The sequence below is a fragment of the Vigna radiata genome, unplaced genomic scaffold, assembly GCF_000741045.1.
Source record: "Vigna radiata var. radiata cultivar VC1973A unplaced genomic scaffold, Vradiata_ver6 scaffold_278, whole genome shotgun sequence".
Classification (NCBI taxonomy): domain Eukaryota; kingdom Viridiplantae; phylum Streptophyta; class Magnoliopsida; order Fabales; family Fabaceae; genus Vigna; species Vigna radiata.
In genome coordinates, this window is record NW_014543803.1 from 167,667 (window position 1) to 194,562 (window position 26,896).

Sequence of the window (26,896 nt, forward strand, 5' to 3'; positions counted from 1 at the left end):
TAACATTCATTCTATTCTTTGTTTTCAAGTCTCGATTGTGGAAATTGGAGGTAAGAGAGTGAGCCTGTCAGGAATTCTTATCTGAATCCCTAACAAGTGGTCCGACCTGCCGGATCCGTGCGGAGGAGAACAAGGGCGATGGAGGGAAGAGTGCAAGCTGTTGAAGGGAAGATGGAACATCTTGGATTGGCGGTTGACGGGCTGAAGGCGGAGATGCAGCAAATCGTCAAGAATCGATAGCAATGCGTAAAGAAATCCAAGAACTAATAAGAGCGATAGGGATACGCAACAAGCGAGTAGAAGAAGGATCCGATGGAAGCCAAGAGTCTGTAAACCATAATGGAGGGAACCAGCGAGACAATAATGGAGATAGAGACGGTGAGGGGGAGCGATCGGGAAATCTAACCAACTGGAGGTGAAGGGTGGAGTTACCCATTTTCGAGGGACCCGACCCCTTGAATTGGATTAGTAGGGCAGAGAAATTTTTCGAGATTCAAAAGGTAGCAGAGGAAGAGAAGATCGAACTCGCACATATTAGTATGGAGGGAAGCGCCGGATATTGGTTTAAGTTCTGGAAAGATAAGGCAAGTAACCAAACCTGGGAGGACCTCAAGGAGGCGTTGCTGATCCGGTTCGAGAGTCGTCACCGAGGTGGAATCTTTGAAAGAATGGCGACGATCAGGCAAACTTCCACTGTAGAGGAGTACGTGAAGGAGTTCGAAGCACTAGCTAGACAAACTAAGGAGTTTTCCGATAACCATTTGTTGGGTTATTTTCTGGCGGGTCTGCACGAGGAGATGAGGTGCCAAATGAGACCCTACGACCCACGTGATTTGATGACGGCGATGAGGATCGCGCGCGACGTTGAGGAGGCGCTTCGTGGCCTAGGTTTGCTGGGATGGACGGGGGCCAAGAATCCGCCTTTATGGGGACGATCCACCGACGGCGGAGCAATAGTGGCGAGGACCGAGTCGCAAAGAAGCATGTCGGGGAGGGCTGTTCCGGCAGAGGGTGTGGGGTCAATAAAACAGGAGGGAACAACAAGGAGTGGGCCGGTGAGAAATGGCGGTTTCAGCAGAGGAGATAACCGGGAGCGAAACTTCCGTAACCTGCCCTATCCAGAGTTTTTGAAGCGGAGAGAGGAGGGAAGGTGTTTCCGCTGTGGGGGGCCGTTCAGTCCTGGTCATCAGTGCCCGGAAAAGAGTTTGCGAGTGGTGCTGCTCGCGGAAGATAATGAGGAAGATACAGAGGGAACTGGGACGGAACCAGAGACGCCATGCATGGAGCTTTCAGTTTTCTCTGCCGGAGGACTGACCCAACCCAAGACACTTAAACTGCAGGGCAGAGTCGAGGGAAGAAACGTCCTAATACTGGTTGACAGTGGTGCCAGCCATAATTTCATAAGCAAGCAGTTGGTGGAAGAGTTGAAGATTGAGCAGGAGGACACCCTACCCTACCAGGTGGGGATGGCCATCGGAAGGGAACTCGAGGGTGTTGTCCAAAGGTGAAAGTAGGTATGGGGGAAGTTGAAATCGAGGAGAAGTTTTACCTTTTTGAGTTAGGGGGAGTGGACATGATCTTAGGGGTTGAGTGGCTGGCCAAGCTTGGGGAAATCACGCTGAACTGGCAAGAGGCAACCATGGCGTTCACGCATGCCGGGAAGAGGGTGGTCATTAAGGGTGACCCGGCGTTGGAGAGGAGGGTGGTCGAACCGGAAAAGTTGATGAAGTTGAGTGAGATCGACTCATGGGCCTTGGCGTGGAGCATGGAAAGTGAGCACAGTGAGGAAGACGAAATCACAAAAGGACAGAAGGAGGAGCTGGAGGGAATTATAGGGCATTATGCAGGGGTATTTCGGGAACCCCAGGGCTTGCCACCTAATAGAAAAGAAGAGCATCAGATTATTATAAAGGAAGGCACCGACTCGGTGAATGTGCGACCCTACCGCTATCCACACGTCCTGAAGGCTGAGATTGAACGACAGGCGGCGGAAATGCTGCGTGCCGGAGTTATAAGGCCGAGCGTGAGTCCTTATTCCAGTCCTATCATCCTCGTTAAGAAAAAAGATGGTAGTTGGAGGTTTTGCATAGACTACCGAGCGTTGAACCGGGCTACTATCCCAAACAAATTTCCGATCCCAGTGATTGAAGAGTTGCTCAACGAGCTCCATGGCGCACGTTATTTCTCGAAGGTGGACCTCAAGGCCGGTTACCACCAGATTAGGATGGGCGAAGCCGATGTTCAGAAAGCGGCGTTCCGAACACACTCGGGGCACTACGAGTTTTTGGTGATGCCGTTTGGCCTCACAAATGCCCCTGCCACTTTCCAAAACGCCATGAACGACCTTTTCCGGCCATACCTGCGGAGGTTCGTGCTCGTCTTCTTCGACGACATCCTCGTATACAGCACGACGTGGACGGAACATATGGAACATGTGAAGCAAGTGTTGGACCAACTGCAACAACAGAGTTGGGTGGCCAACAAAAAGAAGAGTGAGTTCGGAAAGAGATCAATCCGATACCTGGGGCACGTCATCACGGAGGAAGGGGTTCAGATGGATAAGGAGAAGGTGAGGGGGGTCGTCGCATGGGGGAAACCCAAAACTCTGAAGGCGTTACGGGGGTTTTTGGGATTGACAGGGTATTATCGAAGATTTGTCCTGGATTATGGAAAAATAGTGAAACCCCTAACAGAGATGTTGAAGAAGGGGAACTTTGTGTGGACCGTGGCTGCCAAGGAAGCCATGGAAAGGTTGAAGGGAGCAGTGACGACGGCGCCGGTGTTGGCCTTGCCAGATTTTTCGCAGCCGTTCACGGTGGAGTGTGACGCGTCTGGCGGAGGAATCGGGGCAGTGTTGTCCCAGGGAAGAAGACCGATAGCGTACTATAGCAAAGCTTTGTCGAGGGCGAATATGGGGAAATCAATATACGAAAAGGAACTCATGGCAGTGACGATGTCAGTACAGCACTGGCGACCCTACTTGTTGGGGAGGAAGTTCGTGAGAAGAGCTTACGGTTCTTGCTGGAATAGAGAGTGACGACGCAGGCCCAGCAGCACTGGATAGCCAAGTTACTTGGCTATGACTTCGACATGGTATACCGAACGGGGGCTACGAACAGGGTAGCCAATGCGCTATCACGTAGAGGAGGGGAAGAGCTGGCTGGAGCGAGTGACCCGAACGAAGGAGAGGTGAAGGCTGAACTGATGGGGTTAGTGCGACCTTACTGGTGGGATTTTCAAGAGGTAATAAGGGAAGTGGAGGAAGATGCCGAATTGCAGAAGATCAAGAAGGATATTACCAGGGACCCGAATAAGCACCCTGCGTATACAATGGAGAACGGGCGTCTACATTACAAAGGTCGAATGGTCCTAGTAGCTAAATCGGAATGGATACCAAAATTACTTGATGAATTTCATACCACCCCAACGGGAGGGCATTCGGGGGTATACAGGACTTATAGGAGAATTGCCCAATCGTTATTCTGGATTGGAATGAAGAAGAGCGTAACGGAGTATGTAGCTCGATGCCTCGTCTGCCAACAACACAAGTATCTCGCAGCTTCACCCTAGGGCCTTCTACAACCATTACCGATTCCCCAAGCAATCTGGGAAGACATCAGTATGGATTTTATTGTGAGGCTTCCGAAGTCAAAAGGGCATGACGCGATACTCGTGGTAGTGGACCGTTTAAGCAAATATGGTCACTTCCTACCCCTCAAACACCCATACACTGCACGGACCGTAGCTGAAGTATTTGTGAAAGAGGTAATTAAGCTACATGGGGTGCCAAAAAGCATAGTAAGTGATCGTGACCCCTTATTCCTCAGCATCTTCTGGAAAGAAATGTTCAGGTTGCAAGGGACCCATCTTCAAATGAGTATCGCCTACCACCCCGAGACGGATGGACAGATTGAGGTACTCAATCGCGTATTAGAAGGGTATTTACGTTGCTTCTGTTCGGAGCAGCCAAAGAACTGGTGTACCATCCTTCCCTGGGCCGAGTACTGGTATAACACCAGCTACCAAGGATCGGCCAAGTGCACGCCATTTGAAGTGGTCTATGGAAGGGCACCACAAGCATTAACCAGATTTATTCTTGGGGAGACTGTGGTGGAAGTAGTTGCGCAAGAGCTGTAGACGAGAGATGAAGCACTGCAGCAGCTTCGTTTCCATTTGGGGAGGGCGCAAGACATGATGGTGAAGCAGGCAAATCGCAAGAGGAGACCCGTGGCAATCAAAGTGGACGATTGGGTGTATTTAAAAATAAGGCCACACCGACAAACCTCCATGTCGGTAAATCTACACCCGAAGTTGGCAGCGCGATACTATGGCCCATTCAAAGTAGTTCAACAGATAGGAGAGGTGGCGTTTAAACTACAATTACCAGAGAATGCTAGAATCCATCCCGTGTTCCATGCGTCACAATTGAAGCTGGCGATAGGAACGAAGCAAGTGGAGAAAGAATTACCAACCGACTTGCAAATAAATGGACCCACATGTTGGCCAAGCAGGGTGATCACTAGTCGGGTTCAGCAACATGAAGGGAACCCACGCGAGTAAGTGCTAATTGAGTGGCAGGGTGGAGGAATGGAGAACGCAACATGGGAAGATCGGGTGGTGATACAGGAGCAGTTTCCCGACTTTAACCTTGGGGACAAGGTTAATCTTCAAGGGGGGAGTAATGTTAGGCAATGGAGAGTCTATGAGAGGAGAAAAGGGAAATAGAACACTTAACTGCATAACGGTTAAGTGAAGGGGCGGAAAAGGGCCTATTATTAGGACCCTTTAGTGTTTCAGGGGGTTGTTGAGTAGTTTGTATGTGTGACCGGTCTTAGAACCTGGTGGAGGAGATTAGGCTCCTACGTTACTTGTATTCTTGATTCATNTGTTGTGAATAACATTCATTCTATTCTTTGTTTTCAAGTCTCGATTGTGGAAATTGGAGGTAAGAGAGTGAGCCTGTCAGGAATTCTTATCTGAATCCCTAACACACTCCCAAAATTTCACACTTGACAATAGTTAAGAATGTACAAAACTTGGGTAATCTAGTATTGCCAGATTATCACACCAGTAACGATGGGATATCAATTACTAGCATGCAAAGCAAATATATACATGTTTAACACTATTGACCTGTATAAAATAAAACATGATTCAAATACTGGCTGTTTATGAATAATTTTCCTTAACCGAAAAAGGATTTATTTCCCTCTCATCCCAAATTCAAGTGGCAAAATTTTTGTTTGAGGGGAATGAAGGGAACACTTCCCCTGCTGTAGTAAAGCCACACAAGATCTGGATTAAGATGAAGCAAAAATTAGAAACATTTTAGTAATAGCCACCAATCATTGGTGGTGTGAACTGTACCTTTATACAAAATAACATTTCAGTCTTCAAGTTCTTTTGATGTATCAAGACTTGGAATGATTTTTGGAAGCAGTCTGTAAGGTGGCCTTGAACTTGACTCACCATCACTACTTAGGAATTTGAGTTCATTTTCAAGACCAGAGTACGCTTCTGAAAACGCCTGCACCAATAATAATATAACTTTTGAGAAATACTACCAGAAAATCCATATTCATCAAAGCATAACTTAAACAAAACCAACACTATTAAACAGTAAACCAAAAGAATAATGAAAGAATGGAATTTCTTTTATTGATGGTGATAGAATTCTCGAATAAACAAAAGTAAACAATAATCGGGAGCATAACCTCCTTCAATTACTTGGGAGCATAACCTCCCTCACAGGACGGTAGCCATCTGTCAACAAAACTCAATAATCAAAACATAACCCTAATGTTAGGGTATAAGGTGGGAGGATATTCGGTATAAGTTAATTAGAGTAAATAGTATAGGTTAATTAGAGTACATAAATATATACTCCAGGGAAATATTCAATATAAGATATTCAGTATAAGTTAATTAGAGTAAATAAATATAGTAAAAGTTAATTAGAATAAATAAATATACATTCTAGGGAAATATTCAATATAAGATATTTATAATTAAGGATATATGGTAGGATAATATATGGGGAGATATTTATAGGAATATTTATATTAAATGCAAATATATTCTAGGAAAATATTTAGTGAGAGATGGACAGGAAATAATTAATATAAATAAAGTTAGAATCTAGAGAGAAGGGTATGCTTTTGATTATTGAGTTTTGTGACAGACATTATTGTCTTGTGAGGGAGGTTATGCTCCCAATTATTGTTTATTTTTGTTTATCCAAATATTACCATCAATAAAAAAATTCATTCGTCCAATTCCTTTCTTTTATTATTCTTTTGGTTTATTGTGAGCGTTGAGAGCTCACTACAATAGACTCTAGCTTTATTTATACTAATTATTTCCCGCCCATCTTGTACTAAATCTTTTCCTAGAATATAGTTTTATTTAATATAAATATTTCCCGTATATTTTCTTAGCATATATTTTTATTTAATACAAATATTTCCTGTATATTTTTCTAGAATATATCTTTATTAATATAAATATTTCTCGTATATTTCCCTAAAATATACCTTTATTTAATATAAATATTTTCCGTATATTTCTCTAGAATATTGCTCTAGATATACTAAATATTTCCTGCTACCATTCGACTATCAAACACCATCAATGCAAACATAAATAATCTCAAGAATCTTATTTTAGTTCAATATTAGGTGATTGGATCAACTTCATGGATGAAACCATAAATTGTCAATAATATGCAATGAGTTTTGATGAACTTCATCAAGTTAAAACACTCAGAAAAATATCATAAATGGAACCACTAGAGTCCAACAAATACAAGCCCCCTTATGGTTATCATATGCTTAAATGGGTCGAAGCTACTTGTCATTTCTGTCACACCTTGTGGGTATACTGCAACTTAATCTTACTGTCGATTATGTCTTGGCTGGCCATAGACAACTTTTAGGGTTTAAGGTGTCTTCGGGCTTACTTCAACTAGAGACATGACTAATATTGAGATCATAATGCTTAAACAATTCTCACCTTAAAAGCGAACTTCATATATTAAATTTACAAAGCTTGCTTGACAGACCTCAACCGAGTTTGTCCATCAAACACAATTTTCAAGAATCATTTAAACATTTCCACTAAGAAAATAACAAACTGACACATGCCACATGGTTATTCAAAGTACAGTTGTCATCCTTGGGCCTTTCAGGCACATGATTGCAGAAAAAATTCGTGGACAGCTTAATTCGTTAATAAACATACTATGAACTGCTTTATTGCCAAAAAAAATACATGAAAGATTTAGTTTAACAGCTTGTGCATAATATCAATCGCAGGTTTCTTTCTCTTTTCGTCATGACATAGCAAGGCCAGGTATGACAACTGAAATATGGAAAAACTATTCGTAATCAATACCTTAATACATTGATGAATTCGGAAGCAATTCCTCCCCACATTATTAGTTGGGAAAAGAGGATCATCTATGTGAATTGGATCAATGCTGCAAAGAAGGTAATTTTGGTTTGGCTATAGGAAAAGGAATGATAATTACACTGCAGATAGAAAGCTTGGTTTCTATATATTACCTACAACCTCTTTCTCTCTTTATATAAAGTCCACTTCCCTGAACTGATATTCGCATTTGCCGAGGATCAAACACATTCCTAAAAGAAAAAACCATTGAATTGAATTCTAACAAAAGAACAATTATACAAGTCCTCTCTAGTAGCAACTATAAATATATATTTGTCTAGTCCTCTCACCCAAAAAAGTAGAGAAAATCCATCAGAAGGCTTCCATAATTCTGCCAAAAAAACACAAGTTTATTTAGTAGCAGTAAAACATCTGAAATAAAGAACAGCTGTGGAGGCAAGAATGGCAGCCCTCCATAGCCCAGCTTGGTTCTTTTATACTGAATACCATTGATTAAAAGAAAAATAGAGTAAAATATGATTTTTCATTCTCTTTAAATTGTGGCATTCTATTCTACCCTAGTTTCAGCATAGTTCAGACGATCATAGAAAAGTATTATAAGTCCCTCAAGTCTATCCACATATACAGACTTGAATAACAAGAATGATTAGAGTTTACTTGGTTGATCGGACGGCCTAGATGATGCTCATGCTGGAGAAATCGTATAATTAGTAAGACCTGCATGCAAAATTAAAACAAGTGTGGTTTTAGCGGATCTAGACAACAATTTTTCAAGAAACTTAATTGCCAAAACAAATCATGTCTAAGAGGAAGGAAATTAGATATGTTAAACTGTTTCCTACACAACGTCCACCCCGATTTCAAAAGGAAGTGAATTCACAGAACAAATTCCTACAGAAACTGTAAAAAAACTTTTTTTTCACTTTTCCGCCAGATCATCACTAGACTACCGAGAACAAGACCATATGAAACAATTATCATGTTGGTTGCTGACAGATCTGAAAATGTAATAAAATCAAAGAATCTTCATTGGCTATATAAAAAGCTACATCAATTTTTGCCACTACAGTACATAAGGGACTTGGATAATTCATTTAGAAATGAAAATTGGTCATAAGGAACTAATCGTGCATACCAAACAGTAGGAACTTAAGCCACCGGAGTAGGATTGATCAAGACTCCGATCAGCCAAAAATTGTTTTAGTACCAGAGCAAGAGGTGTGGCAGCAGGAAATTGCTCTGTCAACTCCTTAACCTACAAGATGCAAAATTAAAGAACCAAAAGATATAACCAGAGCAAGTACATTGTCAAAGCACAATATAGAACCACAACTCATTCACTAAAAAAGTTGATTTTGTTGATAGACCAGTGGATTTCAACAATTCATACTATTGGATTTTTATTCAGATTTGATGCTATTTATCCAATTTATTGTGATATATCAAGCTGAATTATTTAAAAAAAAAAAAAAATATTCCAGAATGGAAGTACAAGAGGAAAACATAAGATATACATTAAGACCCTGTTTAAATATGGTAACAACCTTTTTGCACTACTTCTTACATTTATCCTCATTAAAAAAGTTAAAGCGGACCATTTCACAGGTAGGTATCCAATTCTGCATTCTACTTATGTATCAGAGCAATCCTAACAACCTACCCTAAGTATATCCTCTTGGGATTAATATATAAATTTATGAAAAATAAAATTTAATAAAAACCCAAATGTATTATTGAAACAAACTAGCATGTTTGAGTCAATTAACTTCAAAGAAAGTATTCACACTTCCTAATTGAGCTTTTGGAAATAAAATAAGAAAGCAATTATTGATCAAATAAATAAAAAAATTCAATATTTTGAACTAGACAAATAAGTATGTTACTTTCTTACTGAACTAAAGCATACATGTGTGTGCTTGCTTGGATATGGTAAGCATATGATTGCGTGTCCTTTCAACCACAAGATGGATAGGGTTCCAATAGGACAAAAGACATATATAAGCACTGAAACAAGATTAGTTTATGGAATTAAAAGTCATATAGACATTAGGAAATCACCATTTCTGTAGTCTGGAGTCCAGTATGTGAAGGGGTCTTAAAGCTGATGTCCAGACGAACTGATTTCGATTTCAATGCATCAAATTTCATTTGGGAGCCTTTTGGCGAAGCCAAATCTTCTAACTGGATGGTATCAGAATTATTATTGTTACCTGGACTACGATGTGGGTTTTGTTTTAATGACTGTATCATGGGAGCTGAGGAGTTAATAACATCCTGAGGTACTTCCACCACAAGCATAATAATAGGAATCTGATAGAAAAAAAGATACAGAATATTTCAGGCAAGAAATAAAACGAGTACACTTATTAAGTATAGATAATAACATTTAAAAGGTTAAGAAAGAAGACAGGTATTACAGCTGTATTTTCCACTGTCTTCAGAGAATCATTTTTCACCCAATCCTGATTGGCAAGATACCTAGCTGCATGCTGGCACATAAACATAAGAGCATCAATTGTCTGATATGCTGAACATCTTTGTTTCTTGGCATTACTATTGCTAAAATATACATATATGCTAGAAAGCAGAAATCTCTATATTGTTTCATCATAAAGAAAGAAGAAAAATAAAGGTTTAAATCCACCTTTTGCCACAATAGTTTAATCAATGTGTAATTTTGGTCCTTATAAAAATTAAATAGTACATTTGGTCCTCCAGTTTGTAAAATTTAAGCAATTATGGTCCAACATTAATATATCATCTAATTGCTGAAGAAATGTTAACACGTTTTCAGTGATAACAGATGTTAAAGCTTCTCATTAAGCATTGCAATTATTATTTTACGAGAAAAAGTAACTAACATGATTATCACTGACAGGCACGTTAACATTTTTTGCTAAATATTGGATAATGTGTAAACAATGGACCAGAATTACTTCATTTTTGAAAACTGGAGCACTAAACGTGCAATTAAATAATGAGATCAAAATTGATGAAACTATGGAAACCAAAAATCAATTTGAGCCAAGAATAAACAACACAGTAAGAAATTGTTTTTAAATATGATCAAATAAACACAACCCACACAGAAGCGAAGAGATCAATTCACAAGATATGTACCACACATAGTGCATGAAGATCGAGAGGAAAAGAAACACATTCTAATGTCTCAATTCCACAATATAAAGGTCCTAACCACCAACTACCATCATTCCAATATGTTTATTTTCAATCATCTCATGTTATTTCTAGTTTTTCCAAATAAAATAAACCAATTTGTAAAATTTGAAAGAAAAAAACGACAAATGAAAAGGCAAGACCAGATTATTTTAAATTAAAGTGCACTTCATATATTCATGGCAAGAGTCACCACTCGATTTTATACTAATCCTTGTAATGTAGATGCGAACACACAACAGACTGAGTAATCCTTGTAATCAATGAAAGGTAGCAGAATATAAGATTCACATCCATATAAACAAGCCACTTGAGCCTAGCAATAGCAAGCCTCCCTTCACAAATTGAATATGGCAGCTAGCAAAACCCCCCATGCCATTCTGCCATGATGGACATGGCACTTCCTTTTAACAACATTCACTTCAAATAGATGGAGAGTCAAAAGTGTAGGTAGCAAAAAGGGCGTCATTTATTGCCAATATACCTGAAGACATGTTTCTTTAATCCCATTACGACCTTCCAGTATTCCAGCTTCTTTAATAGGTTCCTGGATTTTTTTTTATCAAAAAAGTTAAAACAGAGAATGTTAATCTGTCAGAATAACAAGATGCACAGTAAATAATTATATAAAAAAGGTATAAAATTTACCAGGTTTCTCACTGGAGGTAGACCAACCACAAGGTCAACATCACTTGTTGGAAGGGACATACCAGTTGCATTGGAACCAAATATGTTAGTGCGGGATCTAGGCCATAGAACCTGCAGAAATCGGGTCACTCTCTTGACAGCCCAATTAATGTAAGGCCTCCTGGCCATATTTTCTGCAGCAACCTGGATTCCGTTATAAAAATTATAAGCAAAGTGATTAGCTTCTTTTGTCTTCTGATGATGATATCAATAAATAAAAGGTTTCTATAGATTCAACAACAGCAATTCTATTTCCCAAGGTATGTGAAATTCAAAATATGGACCATGCAGGAGGAAAAAGGCTATCATTGACAGAATGTTATCCGCTAGCTAGCAAAGGAGTTTGAGAGAATTGAGAAAGTATGTTTAACAACATCATCAACAAATAAACCCAGTACCTGTTTACAGAAAGAGTCAATCTCATCATGGAGAATGCCATGCATCACAGATAAAGATGCACTCTGTGCAGAACAGCTTTGTAACTCGGGAGGTTGCAAGGGAAAGGTGACATCCGGCTGCATAATTGAAAACCAACAGTCAAGACCAAAATATACACACTAAGTAAGACGTATGTAAGGATCTTTCTTACATGTTCCTGGTCACGTGCTATCTGTGACAATGCAATCAGGCGGTCCTGCAGCAAGGCAGCAGGTAAAGGCTGAATCAAAGGTCGAACTGCAAGATTATTACTTCTCCAAGGCCACACAACTTCAGCACCATCCATTCTTAAACATGCTTCCTCCAAATTACTCCCATCATGATACCAGCCTCTCATTCCCCAGTGCCTTGGGCTGGAACTACCAGATCTAACCGTTGGAAAACCCCTATGTTTCCTGGAGTCACTCACAGGAGAAGGAGGGGGTGGACGTGGTGCACGTGGTACACAAAGCACTACAGGTGATGGTGGCCGTTTTATGCGAGGCTGCTCCCGCCTGGTGGGAGGAACACAGGGACTTTTATGATCAAACCTTTCCCTTGACAAGTTAGGAATAATTATTGGCCGTAGAATGGGATATGGATGTGAATCACCTGCCTTTCCTTCAACTTCTCCAGGTAAACCACTACCCAAAGAACCAGAATTATCTTCGTCCACTGCTGGGTCAGTAACTGAAGAAGAATGCAATATCTTTCCAGGTACTTCATTACCTGACATCATGTAACCAACAGTCTGGGTCCCAGTCCCTACAGGATCAAAAGGAGAACAAAATGCAGCAGCAGTGGGTGATGTTAAACCATTAGTACTATATGAAGATGTGCAAGCAACCATATCATCCACAGTCCTATTCATGTCAGCTTCCCGCAAAGCCCATAAACTGTCATCAGAGCTAAGTGAGGGAGGCCTGGAGAAACCTTTTCCCGGATAATCAGAAGGATTCCAGTACATTATGCCTCCACCAAAATATTGATTATAATCTATACCAGAAACAGCATGAACCTCATACTCTTCCTCAGATAAACAGTGATTGTCAAATTCATCTGCTAGATCCATTGTGTTTGTTAGGTCAGGTAAATCCCATGCATCCCCAGAATATTTTCTTTCTTCATCAGGAGCAGTTGCATCGACCTGAATGCTGTGAACAGCCAATCCTTTTGAAAAGGTGCATTGCTTCCTAGATATAAAACCAGTGTCATAATTATAGTTTGGTGATGGGGTCCTGCCTCCTCTGAAGACTGGTGGCCAGTCAAAACTCATAGGAACAGGACGAGAAAGGATTGGGTTGCATCCACCTTCAATAGAAGGATTTCTTGCCTGCTGTAATGTGGGAACAAATGGATGGCAAAAGTGATTATGCCAATGCCGCCCAACATCAAGATGTAATCTATCTGTAGCAGGAGGGAGGTGTGAGTTAAAAGATGGAAAATAAATAGAAGGTACCCCAGGCCACTCATATGGACTGCATTTTGAGAAAGCTGAATTTCTACTCTCAAATAGACATCTATCATGCTCATTCAACCGCCCAAATTCTTTTACATTAACCTCTGTAATTGGTTTGTCAGGAGCAGTAGACTTTATATCAGCTTTGGCAACATGCAACGAGTTCAGATGACAGGTATCTTCTTTGCTGAAGAAGCTACCTTGTTTCAATGCAGGTACAGAAGTTGTTACAGCAGCATTACAATCTAAATCACATGTAAAAGTATCTAATCCAGAACATACAGTTTTCCTTTCATCTGATAATAAACAACATTGAGGCCCTAAACTATTCCCAGATTCAGCAAGATCTTCTAACTCTCCTTCAACTTCTCCAGTAGAACTGTTATCCTTAGTGAGCCCACTAAGATTACTACAAAGGCTTGAATTTGAAGTAAGGATGTCATTACCAATTGAATTGTCATTTTTGACATTCTGAATGGTAGAACTATTCAAAAATCTATCACATGTTGCCACCTCACCTTCAGAAACAACAGTGGTAGTGGCAGCATGCATAATTGATTTATGGGAATTTCCACCTGCACTATCAATGACGATGTTTTTACTTTTATTTTTCTCTTTTCTACTTCTTTTTGAAGTGGTCCGTACTTTTATTGTGCCAACATCCATTCCTTGAGTATGATCCTGATGATAAGTGCCTTGTTAAAAACTATTTATATCTATTAGAAGAAATTTAAATTAGATTAAAGAAAAAAGATTTGCAACCATTTTTACAGTTGATGATGAGCACTCCATGGAAATCTCCTTCCCCATACAAACAGCAGGAAGTTCCCTGGATCCCACTAAATCAGTCTTCTTTTTATTGTCCCCTTTACAATCAGTGTCCTGAAATATCAAATGGAACAAAACAGAATTGCAAATGGTAGCATTAATTTGATAAAACTATTTGAGCAACCTCTTTAAATAAATATTAGTACCTTGAGTGGATTTCCATGTGAAATACCATCTGTGCATGTCTTTGAGACAGGATTTTGCCTTTTAGTATTGCGATTTCGTCCCTTCTTTTTACGGTTAGAAACACTAAGCTTTTCTTTAGGTTTACCTGATGAAGACAGTTCAAGTGCCTCTCCTAATAGTTCAAGTTTTGTGCAGTCAAGTGAAATAACCATAAAAAATCCTCGCATTTTTCTTAATATACAATCAGATATCGTACAGACAGAACCCAACGAACTAAAGAAAAGCTTTCCTATGTCATATTCACTAATAAGATTTGAGGCTAACATCATATTAACATCATGAAGTACTAATAAAGAATTGAAGGCTCTGGCTAAAGCAGCTGGTTTTTTACAAAAAGTGACTGGTGAAATAACTGTTCCAAATTCTATATCGGCAGGAAGAGATGAGATGATCCGTTGAGCTGACATAGGACGACTGTGTTGCATTAATTTATCCACTCCCGCACTGTATAGCCAAATCTCATCATCAGAGGCACTACTTGACACTTCCAAAACATCACGAGTCTGAAAACTTGTGAAAAATATGTCAGCCTAAAACTTAGAGAAGGCCAAAAATATATATTAGCACAAACCATAACATGTAAGAATATACTAACTTATTATAAGCCCTAGTATTGAACTGAGAAGTGAACAAAAAGTTGAAAAGTATCCACCACTACCAAGATTAGAGATTGCAAAGGAGATTTAATGTGTTGACAATAGGAAAGTAGTTCGCAACATTAAAATTTGGTTCAACCAAGTTTTATTCAATTTATTACACAATGTTGTGAAAACTGGTACAGTTATTGACCAAGTCAATGCATTCAGACAATGGATCAATAGTCGAACTATTGAATTACTGATTGACTTGGTCAACGTTAAAAAATAAAAAGATATTATAAATGTCTAACATAATTTACAAATATAACTAAGGTTAAAAGTTTTACAGAATGAAGTAACTCCATAAACAAATTTAAAAGAGAAATAATATGTATTTAGAAAAATTAAAAACTAGAAATTTTGGATTGGGCCAACCAGGTTATCAATTGACCCTGTCAGTCAAACCGAGCCGATTGAAATTTCAATGTGAACATTAACTCGACCTAGTCTACCCACCAAGTCCTCACCAGGTTAGTCTAGTTTTAACAACTTTTACAGATTTAAAGATTCATTTAAAAATCTCAGAATATCCACAATCATTTAAAAAATAGAAATAGAGAAAAATGGGAGTTTCTTGGTCTTCTACATCATTGTATTCTTCTCTTTATTACACATACTAGTGTAATTCCTATATTTCTATTACAGTGAATATAATTATCGATAAAACACAAGTTCCTAATTATCAAGTGCTATATAAAACTTTAAAAGTGTTAAATATAGTGAAAATTATATATTGGAATTAATCCCTTGTGTTAAATACACACATAGGGTTCTCTATTTATAATAGAAGAAATATGGACTAAGCCCAAATACAAATGAATATGTAAGAATAAAATAAAATAAAATAAGAACAATGTTTCCCTAATAAACATACAGGGACTATATTTCCCTAATTAACATAAACACAATATAAACTAAATATAATATCTCTACCACTCCCCTTCAAGCTGGAGCATACAAATTGTATGGACCAAGCTTGGAATAAATAAACTCAATTTGAAATATATGATCTGTCTTCAAGGGTGTGTGGCAAACAGATGCGCAATCACATGTTGACGAACAACTAACAGTAATTTATGGACAGTAGTGGACAATTGCAAAACTTCAAATAGCACCATGAAACTTCAAGTGGGATGACTTTGACAAAGGAGAACAATGATAAACTCCATGGACTAGATTGTCATCAAGTAAGAATGGGGCTTGCATCAAAACTACAGGGACTGCCATCACTGACTGATGGGGCCTGTAGTGGCTAAAAGCGACAAAACTACAGGAAATGCCATCACTGACTGATGGGGCCTGTAGTGGCTAAAAGTAACAAAACTACAGGAATGTCATCACTGACTGATGGGGCATGTAGTGGCTAAAAACAACAAAACTACAGGGAATGCCATCACTGACTGATGGTGCCTGTAGTGGCTAGAAGCGACAAAACTGCAAGGACTGCCATCATTGACTAGTGGAGTCTAAAAGCCTGAAACTTGGCTGGAAACATACTCCCCTTCACGACGAACGGCGAAAATGATGATGCGCCGATGACAGACCGTGAAAGTGGAAGATCATAATGAGCTCTTATTCATCAAAGCACCCAAAAACAAATCTGACAGATTTGACAAAGGGTTGGTGAAATTGTTTCAACCCATAATTTTATTGTTGAAATTTCTTGGTGTTAACCACTAACTGTCCTTGAAGACCTTTCAGAATAGAGAAGAAGATAGCGAAAGCAGGTAGGACTAGGTGTTGGTGCATTAGTGGCACAAGTAGCAGAGATGACGACCGGAGACAGTGGCCGGAGATGACAGCCAGAGACGGTGGCAGGAGACAGTTGCCGGAGACGGTGGCCGGCGGCGGCGGACTGCCGGTGANGGTGGCCGGAGACAGTGGACAGCTGCAGGTGGCGGCTAGTGGCGAGCGGCAACAGGCAGTAGCGAACAGCAACAACGGACAGATGCGAGACATAAACTAGAGATTGCCTATTGAAGCATAAAGGCACAAGTTGAAAAAGAAACTTTTAGGAGGGGGCCGCCGCGCCACCGGCGGCAACAAAGACAAAGTAGAAAAGGATCAGAAAACTTGCTCTGATACCATGTTAAATATAGTGAAAAATATATATTGGAATTAATCCCTTGTGTTAAATACACACATAGGGTTCTCTATTTATAATAGAAGAAATATGGGCTAAGCCCAAATACAAATGAATANTATATATTGGAATTAATCCCTTGTGTTAAATACACACATAGGGTTCTCTATTTATAATAGAAGAAATATGGGCTAAGCCCAAATACAAATGAATATGTAAGAATAAAATAAGAACAATGTTTCCCTAATAAACATATAGGGACTATATTTCCCTAATTAACATAAACACAATATAAACTAAATATAATATCTCTAACAAAAAGAAAAATCTCAGTATTCCTTGAGAAATTAATATATCATTTTGAATCTATCCATCAATACACAAAGTAAATATTTAATCATTATAGCTCATTACAGCAAATTCAACGTGCCTTAATAAACATCTCCAGCTAAAATATGAAATAAGCCCAATTTCAAAAATAAAGGAAGGAACAGGTGATTTTTATGAGAGCCTCTTCTTTTCCTTCAGCCCCCTACCGCCCTAAGAAGTCAGCAATCTCTCTCCACCCAAAATCGAAATACTAGTAATCTTACTTAGCCAAAAATGACTTTAAAAGAATGTACTAATAATTAACATCATCATTACCAGTAAACACTGCCAGTTCCTTAAATATTCACAAATCAATGAGGCTTATAACGAAAAGGAAAAGGAAACAGCATTTTGATCTCAAAACCACAGGTGCACACATCAAAGTTCACTACAAAATATATCAGTGTTTCATACTAGGCTTTTCCTTGACAATGAAAAAGTTTCCTTTTGAGGAATGAAGAATCTTGTAGAATCATTCTTATTTTCTAATATAATGGTTAAAGAATGAACGATTCCATATTACTTTGTAAAACTAGTCACATTTTTTAGATTTTATTTGTAATGTAATACGGAATAAGAAAAACTTGCAATCATCAAACCACTGCTCCAAACTATTTCAGGCAGTCAAATTTGCACAAATATAAAATATAGTTAATCCAATTAAATCAGCAGTTGTGACTGTAAGCACGACATTACCAGTACTCATATATGCCACAACAAAATAAATTCATGTTGAACCATCCTAGTGTGTTTATCAAAGAAACAATGAACACATTTTTCTCCTTAAACTACAATACATGCATCAGGAACACTAACTACCACCCTCTCATATAAAAGCATTCCACTTTCGAATCCTTAATCTTTGCTTAGCATCCCACCAATATATGTTTTCCATTATCAATTTTTATTAACTTTTCCACAAATTTTACAACTTAGGTAGTATCTAGTCCAGTTTTTCCGAGTTTGCTTAAAAGAAAAAGTTCTGTCAAACAAATATGGAGAAAACGGTAAAAAAATTAAAAAGTTAATTTTTATAAAACATAAACATGAAAAAGAAAAGAATTAAAAAAGAAACAAAACTAACTGATATAACTTAAAAAAAAGTTACGTACCCTAACTTCTCTCTTCTTCTCATTCTCAATTAACCAATGTATAACATGGAAACGAAAACTTATAAGTTGCTTTTATACTTGACTTTTAAACTGGCAACACATTACCTAACAAAACCGTAAATTGTTTTTTTCAAAATGGAAATAAGTTAACCGGTTGTCACTAACTATGTAATTCATACATCGCACTAAAAGTTCCAATATGCAATTCACACATCATACTAAAAGTTCAATAAGTTTACCAAGGGTTTTGCTGCTTTCATAATGAAGGTGGTGAAGATCTTCCTCCTGGTCCCAGCATCCAAGTTCGCCCACCAATCAACGCACCCCTTCTTCCTCCAAAATACATTCACACCAACACCCGCAGCACTCATCTTCTCCTTCAACTTCACACCTCTCTTCTTCCCTCCACAGCAATTCAACCAAGCCAATCTCATCGAAACCTCCATCCTATTCGCAATAAACGCTTCAATACCATAATACCCCTTTGCTTTGAGCCAATGCAGCTCGACCCAATCCTCTCCAAGCTCGACCTCCTCCCCCCGGAGGAATCCACCACCGGAGATCTGGTCCATGGCCTCCACAAACTGTTCCACATTCCCAACAAACCCCTCGGCAAGGGTCAGCGCGTCTAACCGCCTCGCCGAGGGCGGCAATGAATTGGCAGCCTCTTCGCCCTCACGCGACTCGAACAACCGCGCGAACTCGAATACCGCCCACCCTGCTGTTTCGGATTCAGCTACGCGGGCAATAAGGCCGCGGGACTTTTTGAAGCAGAGGGTGGGGAGGTTGTTGGGCGAGGGGAGGTCGGGGAGGAGAATGAAGGAGCCGTGGCCGTGAGATCGGAGTTTGGCCAGCATCTGGAGGAGGATCTGGACGAAATTCCCGTCGACGACGGTTAGGTAGGCCTGGCGTTGGTGAATTGAAAGAGAAGAGAACCATTTGAGAATGGAGGATCGAGGGTTAGGATTAGGGTTAGGGTTTGGGGATTGCGAATGGTAGAGAGAAATGTGCGAGGTGAGCGAGTCGATGAGTTGGTGGTGAGCCATTGGAACGTGTTTGCTTTCGTTTTGTTTTTGGTGTTTGCTTAAGAAGTTGCAGGGATGATCATGGTCTCTTGATGAAGATTTCACTTTGGTATGCAGAATCTCAGTTTATTATATTTTATTACAGTCCATTTTTTCTCTTTAAACTGTAGAAATTGTTTGGACAGAGTTGAAAAAGAGAGTGAAATTAAAACCAGAAATAAATATATTTTAAATAGAACCCATCGAAATATAAACAAGATATTTTATATAATTTTATGAAAATAAAATTGGTATATAATTTAATTTACAACTAAATTCAACTTTTTAAATAGTTTAAAAATAAAAACACATATTTAACCTTATTTTAACATACAACCATCCAAATTATAGATTAAAACCTTACTTTAATATACAACAATCCAAATTATAGGTTAAAAAGAAATAGTTGGTTTTTAAGGATGTATGTAATAAACAAGTTACACATTTAATTAATTTTACTGATGTCTTAAAAAGATACTTTTATTTAATTTATTACAAGATAAATAAATAAATAAATATATATATATATATATATATATATATATATAATTGTCATAATTAGAAATTGTAACATTTCAAAAATCTACTATAAAACTATATAGAAGAGTCATCACAAATATGATAAGATAGAATAGTTATCCAACTATAATATAAACTATTAATTTCTACAGTTATCCAAAATAACTATAAAATTTAAAACTTAATATACATCTAAGTATTCCAAAACTATACACAATAAAATTTTAACTAGACTAAGTTGTTGCATCACCGTCATCCAAAGTCTGCTCCAAAAACATCTCATCTTCCTATACTCACACCCACAGGATGATCATTGCAAAGGAAGGAACATCAATACATACAAAACACAAACACAAACAACAGGGCAAGGTAGTTTAAATAAATTGAGCTAATAGTCAAGAAAGAGATATACAATTCTCATGCAAGACAGAAAATCTGCATAATCACAAATTTAAGAGAAAACCTAAAAAAGGGGAACGGATCTTACCGATCTAAAACAAGAAATTGATCGGTAGGAATTGTAGCCCTCAATGCTGATAATAGTCTAAAAACTATTATTTTCATGCATAAATTTGATATAAAAACACACCCTTTGTAGCTTAGAATGAGCTTAGAATCAAGTAAAACACTTAAGTTGAGTCACATGAGAGTCAAAAGCTGTTTTTAGAGATATTATGCTTGTTTTGCAGGGTTTTTATGAATATTAAGGATGGAAGTGAAGAAGGAAGGTCATAGACTCAATAAAAGAAGAAGAAAAAGGCAGAAAAGAAGAGTCTATGAACCGCTCAGCGACAAAATCCAGCGCTAAGCGCCCAAATGCGAGGAGAAGTCTCTGCCTGGCGCCCAGGCGATCACGCTGAGCGCCCAGAACGATTAGAGGCAAACCGCTCAGCGGTGAGATTGGCCGCTGAGTGGTGGCTCGGCTTAAGGGGAAACTGTTGAGCGGTTCATTTAGCCGTTGATGAGTCAATATTTTCTTGACTTCACTTAGTTTATTGTGCTAGAACTAATCAGGGAATTGTGCTTAAATGTCCGGTATTTTCCCATTTTTGCTATTTGTGCTTAAATTGATCAGAAATTCTTATTTTAATTAGTTTGAATTATCTGAGCTAATTATTTGCCTTATTAATTGCAGGGAAAATTTTGGAAACACAATTTGGGACATTTGGATATTAAATGAGGCGTAGCCACCACCCACTTGAAATGTATTTGCCTTGCACAACGATGTCATTGCAGCATAAATATGGAACATGAGTTGAATTAATTTGGACTGAAAAGAAAAGCAATTGGGCCTAAAGGTGGAGATGCATTTTTTATGTGCATTTTTTATGAAGGTTGAAAAACAGTTATTTTCATATGTCATTTTAGACCGAATTATGCCCTTTACTACTTAGAATGAGCTTAAAATCAAGCAAAACTCAATAAATGAGTCTGTAGAGAGTCAAAAGTTGTTTTTAGCGATATTATACTTGTTTTACATTGTTTTGTAGCATTTTGGAGAAAGTGAAGAATGGAGTTGAAGATAAAGGTCGTAGACTCGAGAAAAGAGAAGAAAATTGAAGATTTGAAGAGTCGACACACTGCTCGGCGGTAACTTACACCGTCGGGCGGTCTAGGGCAATGAGTAGGCACCTGGCGTTGGCGTCGGGCAGTTTTGAGGGAAACCGCTAGGCAGTAGACCCTATCGCCGGGCGGTAGTGCGATTTGTAAGTTACCGCCGGGCGCCACACTTGTTCCACCGAGCGGTTGTCTGCTGGGCTTAGGCCTGTTTTCTGTTGGGCTCCTCACCTATAAATAGCCCTATTGTGAGTTTAGATGCATTCTTTTGACAAGAGGGGGTGGCCAGACCTAATTTTGCTCTCTGGAGAGGATCTCTTGGATGCTTAGGCTCCTTTTCATCTGTTCTAGGGTTTGCTTTTCCATTCTTCATCCATTTTTCATCTAGATTCACCATGAAAATGGTGAACTCAACCTTATTGTTGTTGGGGGAAACAATATAATCTTTTGATACTCTCTTCTATTGAAACTCTTGATTATTTATATGGTTTCCATATGCTTTGATTGTTAATTGTTGGGTTCTCATCTGTGCTTAATGGTTTTATCATTTAACTCATTTGATAATTGTTGTTTGTCTTTATTGATACGGGGACGTACAGTAATGTCATGAACTGGTGAGTAATTCCTTGATTAAGCAATACCACCTAGGGATAGGGGTAGGACGATCAATTGCTTTTAACTTCTACTCTATAATGTTGTATTAATTGCTAGGGGAGGCTAGGGATAGCAAGCCAGTAATTAGTATTAGGCTCTTTTCGCCGAGGGATCGGGTTAAGGGTAGGCTAAGAAAGTTGCATGATAATTAATTAATAAAGCTAATAATTCAAGAGGAGTAAATAAGAGAGAGCGGATAAGATGAAATTGTAAACCCCCAACAACTCCATTCATCCATTGTTTTCTTCTTGTCAATTGAATCAATCTCTTTTGCATGTTAATATTTTATTCTCACGTCCAATTAATTAATTGTTCTTTTCAAGTCTTATTATTTTAATTCACGCGAACGATAAGGCCTTTCGAGTCTCTTGGGAAAACGATACTTGGTCTTACCATTTATTATCACTTGATACGATTTGGTACGCTTGCCAATCCGTTAACAACTGCCACCTTGATCATGGGAGTTTTCCTTTTCCCTTCTCCTCATTTCCTCACTTCTATGGCACTTGTCCTTGGTCTATTGACTGTTCTGATTACTGATCTTATGCTTGTGACACATTAAGGACACTGCGTAGTTTAAGTGTGGTCTATTGAGGGAGATTTCTATTTTCTGTTAATTTTTGTTTTGTTTTGAGTTAAATTTTTTGTTTTCTAGGTAGTTTTTGTTTGTCTTATGTATAGTTTTGCATGTTTCTTTTGATTTCTGGACTTTGTTTAGGTTGTAGACTAGTTTTTCACTTCACTTAATTTATACTTATGATTTGAAATCCATGCTTTTCTTTGATTGATAGATGATCATGATGTTTGAGAGAGTGATTTGATTGTGAAAATTACCCTGTGTGAGATTTGAGCCACTTGATATTCTTTCTTATGTGTGATATGTCTCTTTATTGCTTGCACATATGCCTTGTCTTGACTCTTGTTGATGATTCTTGATTGATATGCATGTTTGGAAGTGATAATGGCAGTTTCTTTTGTTGAGCCTCTCTAGCCAGATGAGCCTACCCTGTTTTGATCCTTTGATAGCCCCTTTTGAGCCTATGTTTTTCCCATTTCTTTGTTTTGAAGTTGATACACTAGGCCTAAGTGAAAAACCATGATTACCTGAACCTTAAGGAATTTTGGAACATTGGAATTGTTTTGGGAATAAGTGTGGTCTCCTGGGAGATTCAGATGAGTTGGCTAGTTGGTTCCTCTTCTTGTTTTTTGTTTTTGTAAATATGTTGTATATCTTGTCTCAAACAGTTGCGTTCTGAAAAGAAAGAAAAGAAAAGAGACAAGATGAAAAAAAAAAGAAAAAAAAATACAAAAAAATGAAAAAAAAAATTATGAATAATGAAGTTAAGAAGAGGATCGAATTAGAGGTTTTGGGTGTGGTTTGAATGTTTTTACACTTGTTCCCCATTGCTCCTCTATTTCTTTTGGTTTATAGCTTCTCATCCATATTTATCCTCCATTTTTCCTTGGCTTCATTGCATCCATAAAAGACCTTTTGATTTGAACATGCATATATTTTGAGTGTTGATATTAGAGGCTTGCCAAGATTGTTTGATTGCTCGCTTTCTTGAGAGCATTGAGTTGAATTTCTTTACCCTAGACACTTGAGAGATACAGTGATAGTGCATCTGTGAGATTATGTTGCTTTTGATTCACCTCTTGAACTGATTGATCATTTTGCCATGTCTTGAATTGCTTGGATGACTTCATGATTATCTGTTCTCTTTGATTCTGTGTTGGATGCTGTCTATTTCTTTTCCTTGTCCAGATTTCTTGAGGACTGTAATTTTGTTTGTTTGTTTCCTTGTGAGTCTTAGTTTTCTGAATGTTGAGTCTGTCTCTTCCCTGATGTCCTCTAAACTATTCCCTGATTTGCGTCTTGATTTTGTCCAGGAGTGCAAAAGACTAAGTGTGGTCTATTTTGATGAGCCAATATTTTCTTGACTTCATTTAGTTTATTGTGCTAGAATTAATCAGGGAATTGTGCTTAAATGTCCGGTATTTTCCCGTTTTTGCTAATTGTGCTTAATTTGAACAGAAATTCTTATTTTAATTAATTTGAATTATCTGAGCTTATTATTTTCATTATTGATTGAAGGGAAAATTTTGGAAATATATTTTGGAACATTAGAAAGACTGCCACATAACTCAAGACTCTCCATATAGGCATTTTAAATTTAATTATGGTGTAATTGTAATTTTCAAAACTTTTTGGACTAACTTGCATTTTGGGCCAATTTTTGTTAATGGATACTAGGCTTTACAGAAGAGGTCACGACTTCAGGAAGAAAGAATTGGATATTTTGCTTGAAAAAAAAAGGAAAACAAAAGAGCATGCTCCAAAATGTTGTTGCACTCCACGAAAAAAGCTTTTAAAAACAAGTGGGATTTGGGAATTGAAACGAAGGTAGTTGGTGTCACGTTATTGGTCACGGCCTGCGCAGATGCACAAAAAACACTCTTGTATTTGGGCTGAAAGAAAGAAAAGCAATATTATGGCCCAAAGTAGAAGAGCACGTGGGCTTCATTGAAGTGAGAAGGGTGATGCTGCCACGTCCTCTGGAGAAGACACGTCCAACAGCTCATCAACACTACAACGTCCAGCATATGCCACGACCCAGCTTCCAACTTCAGGTCCAGCAGAATCACGTTCAAGAGATGCTTCACGGTGCTGCTAACATCACGAATCCAGCCTTAAGTGGTGTCTCGGTCCAACTTGGAAGAAGAGATCCAACACTTCAAGCAGCACGCCACCTCCTGCTTCACTCCTCACTTCACGTGAATAGTAGCTGAAAATAGCACATGTGCATCACGAAAAGAAACTCTAGCCAGCTTTAATACACCTCACGACCCAACACATGAAGTAGCACATCCAAAGGAAGAGCTGCCACATAGCAGCAACATGAGGTCCAGCAACTACCAAGCAACTTCACACCTCCATCTTCACCACGACCAAACATCTTCATGCGTCAAATAGGCTTCATGCAAAAGCTTTCATGCTTCTCGGTCCAGAATTAAAAGTCTTTGTTTTTATCTTCATGAACCAGAATTTCAATTTTATATTCTATGAATTATAATGTTGTTTTACTTTTTGGATGTGCACCGTTACAGATTTACTTTCTTTTATTCTATATATTGAAATGCTTTTAAGTTAAAATAGTTTACTAGTTTATATTATTCTACTGTTCATGCGTACTTTCATTACTAATCCCGCAGGTGATGTGCCTCATTTAGAAGATTGTAATGTGCCCTTCATTTCTTAGTTTAAGCGTAACAATTTTAATTCCTCCTACAATATGATTTCCTTGTTTAGCTTATCATTGCATTTGAATAACATTAAATGCATTTTCTTATTTATTTATTGCATTCCATTTAGTTTACATACCTTGACATTAAATGTTTTATCCAGTGTATTCTTTTACTTTAATGTTGTTTAGTCTGTTTGGTAGTGATAATTTAACTGTCATGTTAGTTTAGGTTAGGGTGGTTGGTCATTAGTGATATTACATTGTTTCCTTGAGATTTATCGGACTGTTCTTGTGTTTATTCTGCTCTAATTTGGCTCAATATTTAATCTGTTGTGTGCTTGCGATTGGGTATACGCTTAGTTGCCTCATCGATGTTTAATATTCGCTTAGTTGATTAGACTGTATGGTGCATGACTGATTGGATTTGTGCATTACATTCGCTTAGTTTGCAATTCTGAAGACCGAATTAGCCTTCGCTTAGTTGGTTGATTCGTGTTGGATTTGGATTAGAGTAGTGTGTATTTGTCATTAGTCTGGGATAGGAAGCATAGTAATTGAGTTAATGACCAACCACTTTTATCCTGTATCTGATTTTGTCTTTGCATTCCTTTTTACATTTCTGTTTGCATCTCTGTTTACATTTTGTTTGCATCTGTGTTTTGATTTAGTTCATCCGCATTCGCAAAACCTTTCACAAACCCCCCACTTCGTGTTGACCTGATTCCGAACCGCAGTTGGTCCTTGAAAGACAACCTAGGAGTCACATTCCTAGCTATACTGCATTTCTAAATTGCACGTTAAATTTGTGTGGGTTGCGACAGCCCATCAGCCACTCAGCGATGATATGTTTTTATGGGCTTAGATTCTGATAGATTCTGTTATCGTTTTGGCCTATATATAGCCCCAATGCGACTTGAAACCCTAATATTTGGAAGAGGAGAATATCCAGAGCTACTTTACACTCCTTGGAGAAGATTTCTTGGATGCTTAGGCTCCTTTTTATCTAATCTAGGGTTTGCTTTTCCATTCTTTCATTATATTTCATCTAGTTTTACCATGATTATGGTGAACTAAAACCCTTTGTTGTTGGGGAACAATGTAATCTTTTTAAACTCTCCTTTATCCAAATTCTTATTTATTTTAGATGCTTGTCATATACTTGGTTTATCAATTGTTGGGTTTTTTACCTTTACTTAATGTTTTTATCGTTTAACTCATTCGGTAAATGTTGTTTGTCTTTATTGATATGGGAACATACAGTAATGTGATGAACTGGGGGGAATTCCTTGATTATGCTAATACCGCTTAGAGATAGGGGTAGGACGATCAATTGTATTTTGCTTCCGCTCATTATGCATTATTAATGACTAGGGGAGGCTAGGGATAGCAAGCCGGTAATTAATAGTAGGCTTTTTTCACCAAGGGATTGGGTTAAGGGTAGACCAAGAAAATTTGCATGGCAATTGGATAAACAAGTTAATTAAATAAGAA

At 38.3% G+C, this 26,896-nt stretch overlaps 1 protein-coding gene across 3 annotated transcripts in view; it reads right to left on the minus strand.

The window, feature by feature from the left end:
- LOC106754798 overlaps positions 1-19,527 on the minus strand; it is a 27,078-nt gene extending 7,551 nt beyond the window's left edge. For 2 of the 3 annotated variants that reach the window (XM_022778057.1, XM_014636862.2), the window contains exons 1-15: positions 18,606-19,527; positions 14,125-14,667; positions 13,913-14,032; positions 11,864-13,831; positions 11,673-11,789; positions 11,236-11,418; positions 11,072-11,134; positions 9,828-9,899; positions 9,469-9,720; positions 8,546-8,665; positions 8,068-8,127; positions 7,740-7,780; positions 7,563-7,640; positions 7,393-7,477; positions 5,368-5,527 (exon numbers count right to left, since the gene is read on the minus strand). In XM_022778057.1, coding sequence (XP_022633778.1) covers positions 5,387-5,527; positions 7,393-7,477; positions 7,563-7,640; positions 7,740-7,780; positions 8,068-8,127; positions 8,546-8,665; positions 9,469-9,720; positions 9,828-9,899; positions 11,072-11,134; positions 11,236-11,418; positions 11,673-11,789; positions 11,864-13,831; positions 13,913-14,032; positions 14,125-14,667; positions 18,606-19,412 — 4,650 coding nt within the window. In that variant the 5' untranslated portion in view covers positions 19,413-19,527 and the 3' untranslated portion in view covers positions 5,368-5,386. The remainder of the gene's footprint in view (positions 1-5,367; positions 5,528-7,392; positions 7,478-7,562; positions 7,641-7,739; positions 7,781-8,067; positions 8,128-8,545; positions 8,666-9,468; positions 9,721-9,827; positions 9,900-11,071; positions 11,135-11,235; positions 11,419-11,672; positions 11,790-11,863; positions 13,832-13,912; positions 14,033-14,124; positions 14,668-18,605) is intronic. The other variant, XM_022778058.1, reaches the window with a different exon arrangement.
- Between the last annotated feature and the right edge of the window lie 7,369 nt (positions 19,528-26,896).